Source organism: Danio rerio, chromosome 6 (assembly GCF_049306965.1).
Source record: "Danio rerio strain Tuebingen ecotype United States chromosome 6, GRCz12tu, whole genome shotgun sequence".
NCBI classification, from domain to species: domain Eukaryota; kingdom Metazoa; phylum Chordata; class Actinopteri; order Cypriniformes; family Danionidae; genus Danio; species Danio rerio.
The window spans coordinates 19,144,681-19,160,588 of record NC_133181.1 but is presented as its reverse complement, the minus strand read 5'-3'; the positions used below and the strand labels follow the sequence as shown (position 1 = coordinate 19,160,588).

Here is a 15,908-nt window from a genome sequence, read left to right as displayed (position 1 = left end):
CACATACAGTATTTTTCAAGACACTTCATGCAGCTTAAAGCGACATTTAAAGGCTTATCTAGGTTAATTAGGTTAACGATGGCAGGTAAGGGTAATTAGACAAGTTATTGTTTAATGATGGTTTGTTCTGTAGACTATAGAAAAAAAGTAGTTTAAAGGGGATAATAATTTTGACCTTAAAAAGGTTTTTAAAAATTAATAACTGATTTTATTCCAACCAAAATAAAACCAATTAGACTTTGTCCAGAAGAAAAATATTATCAGACACTGTGAACGTTTTCTTGCTCTGTTAAACATAATTTAAAAACATTTAAAAAAGAAAAACAATTCAAAAAGGGGCTAATAATTTTGACTTCAACTTTATATACAGAACTCACATTATCATGGTTAAAATATCTTACATAGATAGAAAAAGATTGTTTTTATTTATTCATTCATTTATTTTCTTGTCGGCTTACTCCCTTTATTAATCCAGGGTCGTCACAGCGTAATGAACCGCCAACTTATCCAGCAAGTTTTTACACAGCAGATGCCCTTCCAGCTGCAACCCATCTCTGGGAAACATCCACACACACATTCACACACACACCCATACACGACGGACAATTTAGCCTACCCAATTCACCTGTACCGCATGTCTTTGGACTGTGGGGGAAACCGGAGCACCCGGAGGAAACCCACGCGAAGGCAGGGAGAACATGCAAACTCCACACAGAAACGTCAACTGAGTCGAGGTTCGAACCAGCGACACAGCGACCTTCTTGCTGTGGGGCGGCAGCACTACCTACTGCGCCACTGCCTCACCAAGATTGTTTTTAAATGCTGTAAAATGTGGAAGAAAAACAAAGCCAAACTAAAGATGAAGCAAGCCTTTGTCATAATTGCAAAGGTGTCCAAATTCAGTTCTCAAACTAAATAAAGATGAACCTAAGAAGTGTAGAAGCTCCCTTCAGAAGGAGGATTTGACACCCTAGGATAACAGACTGCGGTGTTTGGATATATTTTACATCCTGTGCATTGTCCATGGTCAACAATATCACACATGCCCCTGAAAAGCTACTCTTTTCTGTTTAATGGTCTAAAAAAATGGACAAAAAAAGCTTAAGATATGTACCAACAGATCTAAAATCTTAAATTTTATCATAGGCTTACTATAGTGCATAGTACTAAAGTACATCGACTTAAATACAGTGCTCAGCATAAATTATTACACCCCTCACAAATCTATCTTTTAAATATATATGTTTAATAGGAAGCTGTACAATATTACATTTGTGCATATACATTAGATTAGTCAGAACTGCGGCCAAATCTAGAGCTTATCTAACAAAATAATGTATGATAGCAGTCCAAAAACTAGTTAACCCAAATGTAAATTTTATAGAAAAATATGAAATATAATTTTTAAAAATTTAAAAAAATAAAAAAAAAAAATAAAAAAATAAAAAAATTAAGAAAAGCAAAATAAAAATTTTAATATTCAATATTTTGCTTGAATTTAATTGTGTTATCATTATAATAAATGTTTGGTGACTAAAATATTATTTTAATAAGTATATCTGTTTAATAAATCTGTTCTGTTTAAATGCACCAAAATAAATTGCCTATATTCTCTGAGAAATGGATACAAATATTCAATTTCCAAATGGGGTATACTTAATTATGCTGAGCACTGTATAGTGTTTTATGAGAAGACAAAAAAAAAGTATTTTTTTAATTATTTGAATTTTAAACATTCATAAACTATATGGCGCATTATTTTCTTTAGAAGCTTGTGTATCTTTGTTCTAAATCGCTGTGCTGATTCACAATATTCTTTGTACCATAGAAGAGAGAGGCGTGTCCCTGCTGCAACTTATTGGGAACCTTCCTCCTGAAAATATCACTCGGGGTCAGGGCCCAAATGGAAAAGCATATTACCTCTTCACAAACAACACCAACATGGAGCAGTTGGCACTCACACACCTTCCCTCGCCCCTCTACCGAGACTTCTCTCTGGTCTTTCACTTGAAGCCCACCTCTGAAGATGCTGGGGTCATTTTCTCCATCACTGACTCCAATCAAAATATAATGTATGTGGGGGTAAAGCTCTCTGCGGTTAAGGATGGCAATAGGAAAGTTATATTTTATTACACAGAGCCTGATGCAGAAAAATCTCAAGAGGTGGCCAGCTTTGAAGTGGCACACCGGCCTGAAGAGTGGAGCCGCTTCTCTCTGGCTATCAATCTAGACCAGGTGTTTTTCTATGAGGACTGTGATTCTGAGCCTAAGGTAGCAACGTTGCAACGCTCACCTGATTACTTGGAACTTGAGACAAACTCCAAGATCTTCGTTGGACAAAGTGGAGTGGATGATCCAAACAAATTTCAAGTATGTTAAGTGTTATGTTATATCCTATTTTTTTAATATACAAAATGTTGTATGTTGTTTTAGAACTGTCTGTTTGTCTTTTGGTACAAAATAACAAAATAGCTTTTTTGACCCCTGCACCATTCCTCCCTTCCGACCTCTGGACAGTAAACTATTCAGATTAGGCTGTAGTGATGTGAATAAACTTTCAAACAACTGTCATAAAATAAAACATAATTTTCTTAATGTGCACGTAAGGCAAATTAGGAATCAAGTAAACTGAATGCATAAATAGCCAGAGAAGACACACTTTAACAAACAGCGTAATGCATGTCAAACACAAAACAGCAAACTGTTCAGAATCAAGCTGCTCACAGGCATAACATCTACATAATTTGTCAAAAACATAGAGACTGGTACTTAACTATGTGAAGTATATAGTATGTGAAGTATGTTTATAGCACAAAATGGATGTGAAAAAGACAAATGTGCCTTTTTTAAAAATAAATTCGGTGAATATTTGTAACTAGAATTATTTTTTTCAGTCTGCCTTAATGTGTCCTGCTGCATATTATCTGAAAAGACATTTATATTCAGCTAATAATATCTGACTAATGGTGAATGATGTTGTCTCTCTCTGTCTATGTGTGTGCCCATTTCAACCTGTCATTTTAGGGTATGATCTCAGAGTTAAGGATGGTCGGAAAGCCTCAGGTTGCAGAGCATCACTGTGACGATTCTGACGATGACGACTATGAAGTAAGCAGCATATAAACCAAGTAGAATAAGTCAGTAGAATAAGTTCACAAGATTTAGTCTGTAAAATATCTCTGATTTAATTTTTTTTTTCCAAAAACAGTCGAAGTCAGAATTATTAGCACCACTGAATTATTACCCTCGTTTATTTTTTCCCCAATTTCTGTTTAACGGAGAGAAACACATTTCAGCACATTTTTAATCATAATCGTTTTAATGACTCATTTCTAATAACTGATTTTTTTTTTTTTTTTTTTTGCCATGATGACAGTAAAGGATATTTGACTAGATATTTTAAAGACACTTCTATACAGCTTTTAAGTGACATTTAATGGCTTAACTAATTAGGTTAACTAGGCAGGTTAGGGTAATTTATTCAAGTTATTGTATAACAGTGGTTTGTTCTGTAAACTATCGAAAAAAATATTGCTTAAAACTGCTTTTATTCTAGCCAAAATAGAACAAATAAGACTTTCTCCAGAAGAAAAAATATTATCAGACATACTGTGAAAATCTCTTTGCTCCGTTAAACATCATTTAGGATTTTTTTTTTTAAAAGAAGAAAAAAAAAATCAAGGAAGGGCTAATAATTCTGACCTTAACTGTATGCTTTTTGAATCTACTTTTGATGTTTAAAATTTAACTCTGCAGTTTTAAAAAGTAGTGTTGGTTGTTTGAAGCAATATACTGTTTAAGCCACACAATGTATAAATAAATCTAAATTATTACAAACTATTAAAATCAGTTTAACTTACCTTATTAAATGTTCAAAAGTTTCAAAAGTTGTCAAAGCAGAAATCCAATATCCAATGTTCCAATATACAGTCTGAAAGCACAAACAGAAAAAAGCGCACATGAATCACAAATTAGGAGAAAGTATTTTCTTACAGTGTGCAGTGCTCAGCATATAGACCATTTTAAGGGATGTAAACAAAAACAATGGTCCCAACATATTTCCTGTTTTACACTTTTAATTTCTATAGCTTCCGAGAATCCAAAAAAAAAAATCACACATTGATAAATAATGCTATGATAGCTGTTTTAAATAATATTATATATGTTTTTTTATCATTTTAGGCTTTTGCTACAGTTATGAAACAGTTTTATAACAAGCAGAAAATGTTTATGGGCCAATGACATTACCACATTGAAATGGTCTATATAAGTACACCCCTCACAAATCTCAAATTATCAAACAAATTATTTGTCATTATTTGTAGGATTCCGGAGACAATGGAAGTGGAATCGAGGACAGAATGAATATACAATATAATTTAGTAAGTATTTTGGACATCAGTTATTGCATGTATTTGACAAAAACACCAATGCAACCCATCCATTAAATATTGTTCTAAACATTTGGTGAATGTTTAAAATATTAAGACACAAAAGCCGTTATTTTTATTTAAAAAAACGCCAAATTCCTTTTTTTATTCTTTACAAAAATGTAGAAGTCCAATCTGGGTTTGCCAGAAAGGCAAAATTTGTAATAAAAGATGTGCAATTTTGTGTTCACAAATATAATTGTGCAGCACGATTTAAAACAGGCATGAATCCTATCTGAGTGCACTCTAAGAATTAAAGGTACAATGTTGCAGCAGTGTTGTGATATCTTTTGCATTGTACATACACCTGACAAAAGTCTTGTCGCTTATCAAAGTTTTAGGAACAACAAATATTAGCTTGACTTCTAGTTGATTATTTGGTATCAGAAGTGGCTTATATGAAAGGCAAAGAGATTATTTAACCAGCTTATTTAACCAAAATAAAATATGATCATGCCTTGATTTGTAATTATTTAATTAGGACTGTAAGGTCTGAATTTGCTTAAACAAAAGTCTTCTCAATTAACAGAAATAATATACAATATAGAATTTAAAGTCATGGTGCAGTGGAAAATAAAATGAATTAATATTGTGTATAACTCGCATAAGCTTCTTCTGCGAGAATCTTGGGTACATGTGGGTTCCAAAAGGTCTTCTGCAGTTTTTGTGATGATTAGGGTGCAGTTCAACAGATTATTCATCACAAGAAAATCTACCTTCTGCCACTTTTCCAAATGATCAACTAGAAGTCAAGTCATTATCTGTCGCTTTTACAACTGGGATTGACGACAAGACTTTTGATAGGCAGTGTAATACTAAACATAAGTGACTTTTTTAAAATGACACTTTTTAAACGTGTAATTTTAAGGCACTGCCCCAGTACAGTTTGTATTTTTTTTTACGTTTCTGTCCTGAGTACGATATTTTACATTAAACATGCTTGCGTATAGTGCATAAAAAAGCTAAAACTATTCGAATAACATCCTTTAAAATATTGTGAACTCTTGGTTTTTAATACTGTGATGGATGTAGATGTAATGAACATCTTATATCAGTTACAGGATATATCCTAAACATTTGTCAGCAGATAACGATTGTAATTGTAGTGTGTTCTAATTGGGAGTTTTCTGTACAGCCCCTGCCTCCACAAGTTGTTCCAAACAAGTTGGACATAGGTGCCCAACAAAGTGCGACAGGTCTGTGAAAGTATCTATACTATGGCATTTTTCTTATTTTTATTAATGGAAGACAAGAAGGCAAACTGGGATTTATTCAAGCTAATGTATTAATTATTTGTAAGTTAAGTAGTTCAATGGTCTTTACTGTTGGTTGATGCTTAAATGAGAAGCTTGTGTTAGCCTGGGCTCTGTCACATACATTTTAAATTTTATTTAAATTTAAAGCGAATATGAAAATAAAAATGAATGTATTAAAAAAGTAAATGTGGCCAGCATTAGCAAGCTCAAAAATATGATGCTGAAAGGCATACAGGCACAAATATCTCAATAGCAACTATATGTAAAGCAAATGCTGTGATGCCATCTTGTGGAGAAGAGTTGAATCATTTATTATAATGATTCAGATTACTTATTAAGGTTTTATTTTATCATTTATTTTATTTCACTTTATTTAATTTCACTTAATTTATTTAAATCATCACAATGCAAGTGAAGATTGGTGAAATGGTTGCAAAAAAGTCCTGAATTTTGGGACTTTGCTTTTATTTTTAGCAAATAAATCATTAATGCAGCTTTTCTGAAAAAAAGAATGCTCTTTAAACAATTAGCACTATTTTACTGTACCCAACATTTTGAACAACATATTCATGTTTATTATGTTTTTATTATTGCAGTTTTAATTATTGTAATGTATTGCAATTTAATCATTTATTTTTATAGCTTTTTTTTTTGTATGTTCACATTATATATCTAATTGATAAAAGTTAAAAGAGCATAACGCTACATACAGAACATTATAGATACTACTGTCATTATTTCATTTAGTATTTTGTAGGGATAAAAAAGGTTTTTTAAAAATAATGCTTACTTTATTTTTGTGCTAAATATGCCTTCAAGTTTTTTTGATTTGTAAACTAATGTTGAACTGGAAGACATTTTTGTAAATGTCTTTTGTAAATATTTTAGAATAAATTACTATATTTATTTGTGCTTGCAAACTCTTTTTGTCTTTGACTATTGGTAAATGAATGAATTAATTAATGTCTATAGGTTTCAAAGTGTTTTAGAACTTTCAGAACTTTCATCTGGATTTCCAGGATAAGTCTTTTAGTACTTTGGGAGTATGTTATTGTATGTTGTACTTTGCACTGTCTGTTTTTGCACTGTTGTTATATTTTGCACTTGTCTGGAGCCAGCACCTAAGCTTTTCACTCATCTTATGTGACAATAAAAGTGATTTGATTTGATTTTGATACTGTTTTCACCAGGTTTTTCTGGTGCTAAAGGAGTGAGCAAAGGTGTGGGAGAAGAAAAATGGAAACTCACCGGGCCAAAACATGACTGGGCGACTTCCTCCAGCACAGATGGAACTCGTGGAGAGAAGGTACCATTTTTTAGGGGGTTCTCTACTATTAATTTCCTTCTATGGAAGTCAGTAGGGACAATAGGTTTTTTGGATACCAACATTTTCAAAATATATTTTGTGTTCAACAAAAGAAACAAAATCATAGATGTTTAGAACAAGCAAAGGTGAATAAATGATGGTAGAATTTTCATTTTGGAGGCAAGCTGCTCTGAAAATACAGTCAATCAAGTAAATATTGTAGCCAAGGTGTAGGGTGTTAATTATATTTTTAGCATGGAGGGTCTATTCAATTTGAATGGTTAATATTACATTCATTTTCTTCACGCTGTGTCCTAATTAGCCACTAGATTGGGGTTTTGTTTTATTTTATTTTTTTTCTTCATTGTACATCTTTTTATATCCTCAGGGTGATCGTGGAGAGAAAGGAATGAAGGTAAACAAGTTTTGTTTTAGTGGCACCCACAAACACTTCACCAGTGACAGATTGATTAACACACAGCTCATGTCCATTTCTCTATTTAGGGCAGCCTTAGGACTGGATCTCACATGGTTCTTCTAAGTATTCAGACTCTTTGCTGTGAGTGTGACACTCATATATTTAGCTCAGGTGCTGTCCATTTTTTCTGATCATCCTTGAGATGGTTCTACACCTTAATTTGAGTCCAGCTGTGTTTGATTATATTGATTGGATTTGATTAGGAAAGCCACACTCCTGTCTATATAAGACCTTACACCAGGAGTGTCAAACTCATTTTAGGGCAGGGGCCGCATGGAGTAAAACCTGTTCTCAAGTGGGCCGGACCCCAAGGGGTGGTACATTTTGGTACGACTGAATTCGTATAAATGGTACATTTTCATACGACTGAACTTGTACAAAATAGCCACTAAAATGATAAAATGTAAAATAGTTACATTTCCTCGTGAGATCGCCTCAGTGTGCAATGCTTCCCACAACTCTGAAATATACTTGCAGTGGTAGCCTGATTAAAAAACACCTTTTTCCCACAGCACATAAATGGTGAACTACATGCAACAAACAAAAAATGTGATTTTTAACTTGATTTTTATTTACAATGACACTGTTATACACCTTTTTTGTATTCAATTGGATAGTTATTTTAAAAGGCTGTTGATATAATAGAAATCCACTTTCTCTTACTTTTATAGTATTTAGGAGACATGTGCACTCACTGACAGCTATTCTCTCTCTCTCTCTCTGTCTCTCTAAAGTTGCTATATTCCAATGACATTTACAGTATTGGTAAAACATTTTAGATATGTATAAAGTATGTAATATATTAGCATCATTAAATTAATAAAATATGCAGCAAATGAGAAATAAATTACAGATATTTAGAAGTATTACTAGAATAAAAAAGTGTTGATTATTTAAATAAGGCAAATTAGTTGATCAACCATTTCTGATGGTGTAAAAACATTTTGCAGCCATTATAGATGTCATTTTGTTCTTTTCAAATATAAAGTTTATCTGAGTGTTTATTAAATGATTAGTCGTTAAATGTTTCTCTCGTGGCTGTGCGCGCACAATCCGCTGCGAAATGGTAATGCAAAAACGCGTACAAATAACGGCAACTTTAGAATGCGAATGTAAAACCTGAATTCTGGACATTTTAGGAGATTCAGAAACTACAGTCAGATGCATTTTGGCGGAAAAGGCGCGTCTCAGTGGGTGTGCAGAACATGTGAGAATTTCTGTATGAGTGACAGATCGCGCACACACAGAACCAGCAGTAGGAAACGTGCAGAGCGAGAGAAGATTTTCCACTGGTAAATTGATCGCAAATGTTTAGTTCCCCTTCGGGGGGAACTTCAGCACTATAAGTGGATTTGATTGTAAAATCCACGCATTGGGGAGGTTCGGTTCAGAAGCTACTCGTCTGAAAGAGTATTGAACGGGCCAATTAAGAATAAATTGGCAGCGCAAGCCTGCGCAGGTGAGCGGCATAAGCAATCAACTGAGTATATAAGCTCACCTGGCGCCAGCAGACGCTATCCTTTTCGCTTCAGAGACTTTCTGATCGAGTCGATGAGGGTTCCTCCTGCTGTGACCAGCGATTCTGAGCGAACGAGAGCATTCTCCCGGTCCAGAGTGTGTACACGCAGTGGCAGACGGTCGAGCTGGGTTTCTCTCTTGCCTGGCGTTCTTTGGGTCCGGTCCTCCAGAGCGGTGCGTATAAAGTTGCAACTTCACAGAAAGAGCAACACAGTCGTGCAGCACGTCCTTATCAGGACGGCGCTCCGACTGTGCGTTTCTGGATGCGGTGGTTTCCTGTCCTCGGATGATGGGCGCGGGCACTGCGTTGCATGTCTGGGGGTCCAGCATGTTAATGCGCTGCTCGCAGGCAGTTCATGTCGTCATTGCGATGCCATGACTGTTGCGCAAGATCGCGGTTAGCCTTTGCAAAAGGGTGAACCACCCCAGTTGTCCCCTGCTCTGCAGCGGGCACTCGGGCAGATCTGAGGGTTTCAGCGAGAGATAATCCGTCGCCCACGGGCCCGCGGACCTCCCGCTCCTCTAAGCGCTCTATCCAAGCTTCGGGCGGGGGAAGCGATCCGTCTAACAGATGGTAGCCCTTACGCCCGATGACACCGGAGACCAGATGTCCACCGCGGCATCGGAGGGTGGGCTTTCATTGTCCGATGATGATCCAGACCCGCTCGCCCCCTTCGGGCTGGTGAGCGCTGTCACTACGGATCCTGAAACGGACATGTTAGCCGTGCTTTCCCGGGCTGCTTCGGCCGTGGGTTGGAGATGGTTTATCCCCCAGCTCCGCGGCCGGACCGACTAGAGGGGCGTTCCCTTCTTCCCGGAGGTGCACAGTAGGCTCACGCGGTCTTGTAAAGCACTTTTTTCTGCTCGTGCTGCGTGTTCCTCCACCCTAACCACTCTTGACGGTGAAACAGCCAGGGGGTATGTGGCGATTCCTCAGGTTGAGTGCGCGATGGCGGTAAATCCGCGCGGCGCCTCTTCTTGGCGGGGTCCGCCTCGTCTCCCATCCAAAGCCTGTAAGTTATCTACCTCCCTCGGAGCTAGAGCTTACATAGCTGCGGGCCAGGCTGCTTCCGCCTTGCATGCGATAACCACCTACCAGCGCTACCAAGCGCAGGCGCTGGCCGAGCTGCACGAGGGTGGGTCCAACCCAGGCTTACGAGCTTCGCACCACCGCCGACTTAGCTCTTCGGACTACTGAGTCCGCTGCGTGTGCGTTGGGGAGGATGATGTCCACATTAGTGGTCCAGGAGCGCCACCCCTGGCTGATATGCGCAAAGTCGACAAAGTCCGCTTTCTTGACTTCCCCATATCCCCAGCCAGGTTCGGCGACACTGTCTGTGAATTCACCCAGGAATTCAAGGCGGTGAGAGAGCAGTTGGTGGGTGATGTCTTATCGGCGGTCCGTAGCCCGCTCCGCCCGCCGTGCCATTCATACCTGCTCCTCGCCGAAGGCGCCCGCCTACGAGAGCTGCTCCGCCCCCGCACACGCCTCCGGCGAAGCGCGCGCGTCGGGCACCTCGGAAGCAGGCAGCCCCCCTGCCCAGAACGCCGCTAAGTCCGGCAACGGACCGCGAAGCGCCCCTGGGACAGGCCATCTGGAGAAGAGGGAACTTGCTCTTTCCCCGCTGGAGGGCGGGGCCCCATTTCCAACGGCACTTTTTACTGCCATGAAAACATTATGAAAGGGCACTTTTCACTTCCCCAGATGTGACAGCCCGAAATCTGCCAGTCTGGGACGCTATGCTTTCTAGCTTGCAGATTCGGTGCGTTTCGCCAGTGGCTCACGAGCGCTGGGAGGACAGTCTCCTTTCTCCCACCCCTCGAGCCTCCCCTCCGGAGCTCGGGTTTGGAGTGAGAGCAAATATCTCACCTCCAGCTTTTCCGTGGGACCCGCGAGCTTCCCGGATCAGCACACCCACTCCGCGCTGCCCCACTGCTGGTACGTCAGCGATTGTAGCGATGAGTCCATTAGCGAGAGCTCTGCCTGCCTGGTTAGCGCGGGCCAGCTCTTCGCGGTGGCTCATACGCACAATCAGACTCGGCTATGCGATTCAGTTCGCGAAACGGCCCCCCAAGTCACGGGTGTGTATTCACCAGGGTCAGCCCCCTGTCCGCCCCTGTCTTGCGAGAGGAGATTGCTGTCCTCCTGGCGAAGGATGCAATCGAGCCGCTCCCTCCAGCCGAGATGGAGAGCGGGTTTTACAGCCCACGCTTCATCGTGCCCAAAAAGAGCGGTGGGTCACGGCCAATCCTAGATCTGCGCGTTTTGAACCGCTGCCTGCACAAGCTGCCGTTCAGAATGCTCACGCAGAAGCGCATCCTCCGGTGCGTTCGTCCTCTGGGTTGGTCTGCAGCATTAGACCTGATGGACGCGTATTTCCATGTCTCTACTCTTCCTCGCCACCGACAGTTTCTGCGGTTTGCGTTTGAAGGTCGAGCTTGGCAATACAAAGCCCTCCCCTTCGGGCTCTCTCTGTCTCCGCGGGTCCTCACCAAGCCCGCGGAGGGTGCCTCAGCGCCCCTTCGGCTCGCGGGCATCTGCATACTCAATTTCTTTACGACTGGCTGATTTTTGCCTCTCTCGGAGCAGTTGATTATGCACAGAGACAAAGTGCTCTGGCACTTCCACCTGGGGGGTTTCAGGTCAACCGAGAAAAGAGCAAACTTGCCCCCGTGCAGAGGATCTCTTCTCTCGGGCTGGAGCTGGACTCGGTCACCATGGCAGCGCGCCTCTCCGGAGAGCGCGCTCAGCTGATGCTGTACTGTCTGAGAGAGCTCGACAGTAAAATAGTGGTCCCACTGAAACTATTTCAGAGGCTCCTGGGGCATATGGCATCCGCAGCCGCTTCATGCCGCTCGGATTATTCTATATGAGACCACTTCAGCACTGGCTTCACGATCGAGTCCCCAGACGCGCATGGCACGCGCGCGCACACCGAGTCTCTGTTACTGCGCTGTGTCGCCGCGCCCTCAGCCCTTGGAGCGACCCCTCGTTCCTACAGGCCTGGGTGTCTCTAGAACAGGCGTCCAGTCTTGTTGTCGTTTCAGCAGACACTTCCAACACGGGCTGGGGGGCTGTGCGTTGCGGGCATGCGGCTGCGGACCTGTGGAAAGGTACCCAGTTGCATTGGCATATCGCCTGGAGCTGTTGGCAGTGTTCCTCGCTCTCCACCGTTTTTTTCCGGTGCTGGAGCGGCAACACGTGCTGGTCAGGATGGACAGTACGGCGGCGGTGGCGTATATCAGCCGTATAGGGGGTATGCGCTCTCGCCGCATGTCTCAGCTTGCCCGCCGTCTGCTCCTCTGGAGTCATCCGCGGCTGAAATCGCTGCACGCCATTCATATTCAGGCAAGCTCAACCATGCAGCCGATGCGCTCTCACGGCAGCCTTACGTCCTGGAGAATGGAGACTCCACCCCGAGTCTGTTCAGCTGATATGGGCGCGATTCGGGGAAGCCCAGATCGATCTGTTGCTTCCCCCGAGATCGCTCATTGCCAGTTGTTCTTTCCCTGACCGAGTGCTCTCGGCACGGATGCACTGGCTTACAGCTGGCCTCGGGGCACGCGCAAATACGCGTTTCCCCCAGTGAGCCTGCTCGCGCAGTTACTGTGCAAGGTCAGGGAGGACGAGGAACAGGTTGCTGGTTGCGCCCCTCTGGCTCAACCGGACCTGGATGTCAGAGCTCTCCCTCGCGATAGCCCTCCCCTGGCAGTCCCTTCGAGAGAGCACCTACTCTCTCAGGGACAGGGCACCACCTGGCACCCTCGCCGATCTTTGAAGAGATTTTTAGACGCGAGGAAGACTTAGGTAACCTCCGATTGCGGTGGCTAATACCGTCACTCGGGCTAGAGCCCCCTCCCCGAGCGCGCCTATGCCCTGACGTGGAGTCTATTCACTGAATGGTGTGTCTCTCGCTGAGAAGACCCCCGTAATTTGCCAGATCAGCGTTGTGCTTTCTTTACGCCGAGAGAAGTTGGAGAGCAGGCTGTCGCCCTCCACACTCAAGGTTACGTGGCTGCCATCTCCGCTCTCATAACGCGGTGGCTGGCAGCACCGTGGGATCGCATAACCTCATCATCCGGTTCCTCAGGGGCGTTAAGCGAATTAATCCACCCCGCCCCCTCTCATGCCCTCTTAGGATCTCGCCCTCGCTACACAAGCCGCGTCAGATCCCTTCGATCCTCGACTCAGTATCTTTCTGTCCCTGAAGACAGCTCTGCTGGTCGCGTTGATATCGATTAGAGGGTCGGGGACCCGGAGGCATTTTTCGGTCAGTGACTCGTGCCTGTAATTGGGCTGGCTTCTCTCACGTCCTGAGACCCCGCCCGCGATATGTGCCCAAGGTTCCTACCACTCCGTTTTAATACGAGGTAGTGAGCCTGCAAGCGCTGCCCTCGGAGGAGGCAGACCCAGCCCTTCTTATTGTCCAGTTCGCGTTTTGCGTATTATCCGGACCGCACTCAGAGTTTAGATCATCTGAGCAGCTCTTCGTCTGTTATAGCGGTCGGCAGCAGGGAAGTGCCGTACCGAAATAAGTTCCCACTAGATTGTGGATGCCTTCTTTCACTATCAGAGCCGAGATGAGCCGCGTCCCCCGAGAGCGCGTGCGCACTCCACTCGGAGCTTCGCATCCTCTCGAGCGCGCGCACGCGGCGCCCCTCTAACAGACATCTGTAGAGCTGCGGGCTGGGTGACACCCAACACATTTGCAAGGTTTTACATCTGCGAGTGGAGCCGGTTTCCTCAAGGGTATTAGGTAACCCTTGGTGATTGAGGAAACAATTCGGTAGGGTGTTGAAACACGCTTGCTGCGCCATTTTCCCTAACACGGAGATACGTGCGCCTTTTTATCTGTCAGTAAAGTTCCCCGTCAGGTGAGCCCTGCAGATTCCTCCGTGGCCCCCAGCACTGACTCAGCGGAGGAGTCACTTGCTGGCCCACTACGTTGTAGGTCTGCCCGCTGGTCAGCCCGCGTTTTGGGTAAAGGTGCCTGCTATGCGTGATCCCCACTAGGCGATCCCATATGCTTATTCCGCCAAATAAGCTACTAAAGTTACTAAAGTAACCCTTCGTTCCCCGAGGAGGGGAACGGAAGCACTATACTCCGTCGCCATAATGACTGTCCCTTAGCTGTTGAAAGTCTCTTCAGCTTAAAAAGGATAGCGTCTGCTGGTGCCAGGTGAGCTTATATACTCAGTTGATTGCTTATGCCGCTCACCTGCGCAGGCTTGCGCTGCCAATTCATTCTTAATTGGCCCGTTCAATACTCTTTCAGACGAGTAGCTTCTGAACCGAACCTCCCCAATGCGTGGATTTTACAATCAAATCCACTTATAGTGCTTCCGTTCCCCTCCTCGGGGAACGAAGGGTTACTTTAGTAACCTCGAACGTTTTCTTGTACGGATACAAAAAAAAAGGTATGAGGTCTTTCTCTCTGAGATTGCTGTCAAATTGACGCTGATTCAGGCTTCTGGATGGGATTAAATTAAGTTTGCTATTGCGCTATCCAGTGGACACAATTGGAACAGCAGTATATGTTATTGAAAAATTGCAGCTCACAGAATCATTTCGTGGGCCGCATAAAATTCCTTTGCGGGCTTATGCTGCCCGCGGGCCGTCCGTTTGACATCCCTGCCTTACACAATGCATGTCAGAGCAAATGAGAATCCTGAAGTTTAAAGGAGCTGCCTGAAGAGCTCAGAGACAGAATTGTGGCAAGGCACAGTATGGCCAAGGTTACAAAAAAAATTCTGCTGCACTTAAGGCTCCTAGGAGCACAGTGCCCTCCATAATCCTTAAAGGGAAGACATTTGGGCTGTTCGGCCAAACTGAGCTATCAGGGGAGAGAAGAGCCTTGGTGAGAGGTGAATAAGAACCCAATGATCACTGTGGCTGATCTCCAGAGATGCAGTTGGGAGACAGGAGAAAATTGTAGAAAGTAAACCATTACTGCAGCCCTCCACAAGTCAGAGCTTTATGGCAGAAAGCCCACATGGAGATGGCTAAATAAAACACCTGAAGGACTCCAAGATGGTGAGAAATAAGATTTTCTGTTATGATGAGACCAAGATAGAACTTTTTGGCCTTAATTCTAAGTAGTATATGTGTAGAAAACTAGGTACTGCTCATCACCTGTCCGATACAGACTCAACAGTGAAGTATGGTGGTGGCATCATCATATTGCTGTTGGGGTGTTTTTCAGCTGCAGGGACAGGATGACTGGTTGCAAATGAGGGAAGATGAATGGGGCCAAGTTCATGGATACCCTGAACGAACACTCTGGAGAAGGTTCTCAGGACCTTGGACTGGGCTGAAGGTTTACCTTGCAACAAGACAATGTTTCCATACAGAAATGCGAATGAACTTTATGTGCAAAACTGGATTATCGCATAAAAGACGTGCGAATAAAGCAGTGTTTCCATCCAACGAGTCTAAGTGAATAAAATCGTCACTTCCTGATTAACTGGCGCCAAATATCGACAGTAAAAACTGAATTTGCTGCAGTAGGAAAAGCTCCATCAATCTTTTCTTCATTTTATAAATGACTTCGCCTCAGAAGGCAATTCCGACACACATTGAACGCGTGGTGACCTTTGAAGGTGTCAGACATAAAGCACAGGCACTCTTTATTCTGGAGGTCATTAATAAAACAATAACACTATTATATCCAAAATGCAAAATGTGCATAGAAATAGGTGGACATGGCTAATGACTCTAAGCACACAGTTAAAATAAGCGCCTTCACATCAAATCCGTGACTGTTCTTGAATGGCCCACCCAGAGCCCTGACTTAAACCTAATTGAGCATCTCTGGAAAGACCTAAAAATAGCTGTCCACTTATGTTTACCATCCAACCTGACAGAAGTTGAGAGGATCTGCAAGGAGGAATGGCAGATGTTTCTCAAATCCAGGTGTGAA

General features: G+C 42.7%; 1 protein-coding gene across 4 annotated transcripts in view; it reads left to right on the top strand.

Moving 5' to 3' along the window:
- col18a1b (collagen type XVIII alpha 1 chain b) overlaps window positions 1–15,908 on the top strand; it is a 67,076-nt gene that overhangs the window by 28,503 nt on the left and 22,665 nt on the right. For all 4 annotated transcript variants that reach the window (XR_012407910.1, XR_012407909.1, XM_021477079.3 and 1 more), the window contains 6 exons: window positions 1,829–2,370; window positions 3,025–3,108; window positions 4,326–4,382; window positions 5,566–5,626; window positions 6,877–6,992; window positions 7,381–7,407. Coding sequence is in view for 2 of the 4 variants with exons in the window: in XM_021477079.3 (XP_021332754.2) it covers window positions 1,829–2,370; window positions 3,025–3,108; window positions 4,326–4,382; window positions 5,566–5,626; window positions 6,877–6,992; window positions 7,381–7,407 (887 nt within the window). In the remaining 2 variants the exon portion in view is untranslated. The remainder of the gene's footprint in view (window positions 1–1,828; window positions 2,371–3,024; window positions 3,109–4,325; window positions 4,383–5,565; window positions 5,627–6,876; window positions 6,993–7,380; window positions 7,408–15,908) is intronic.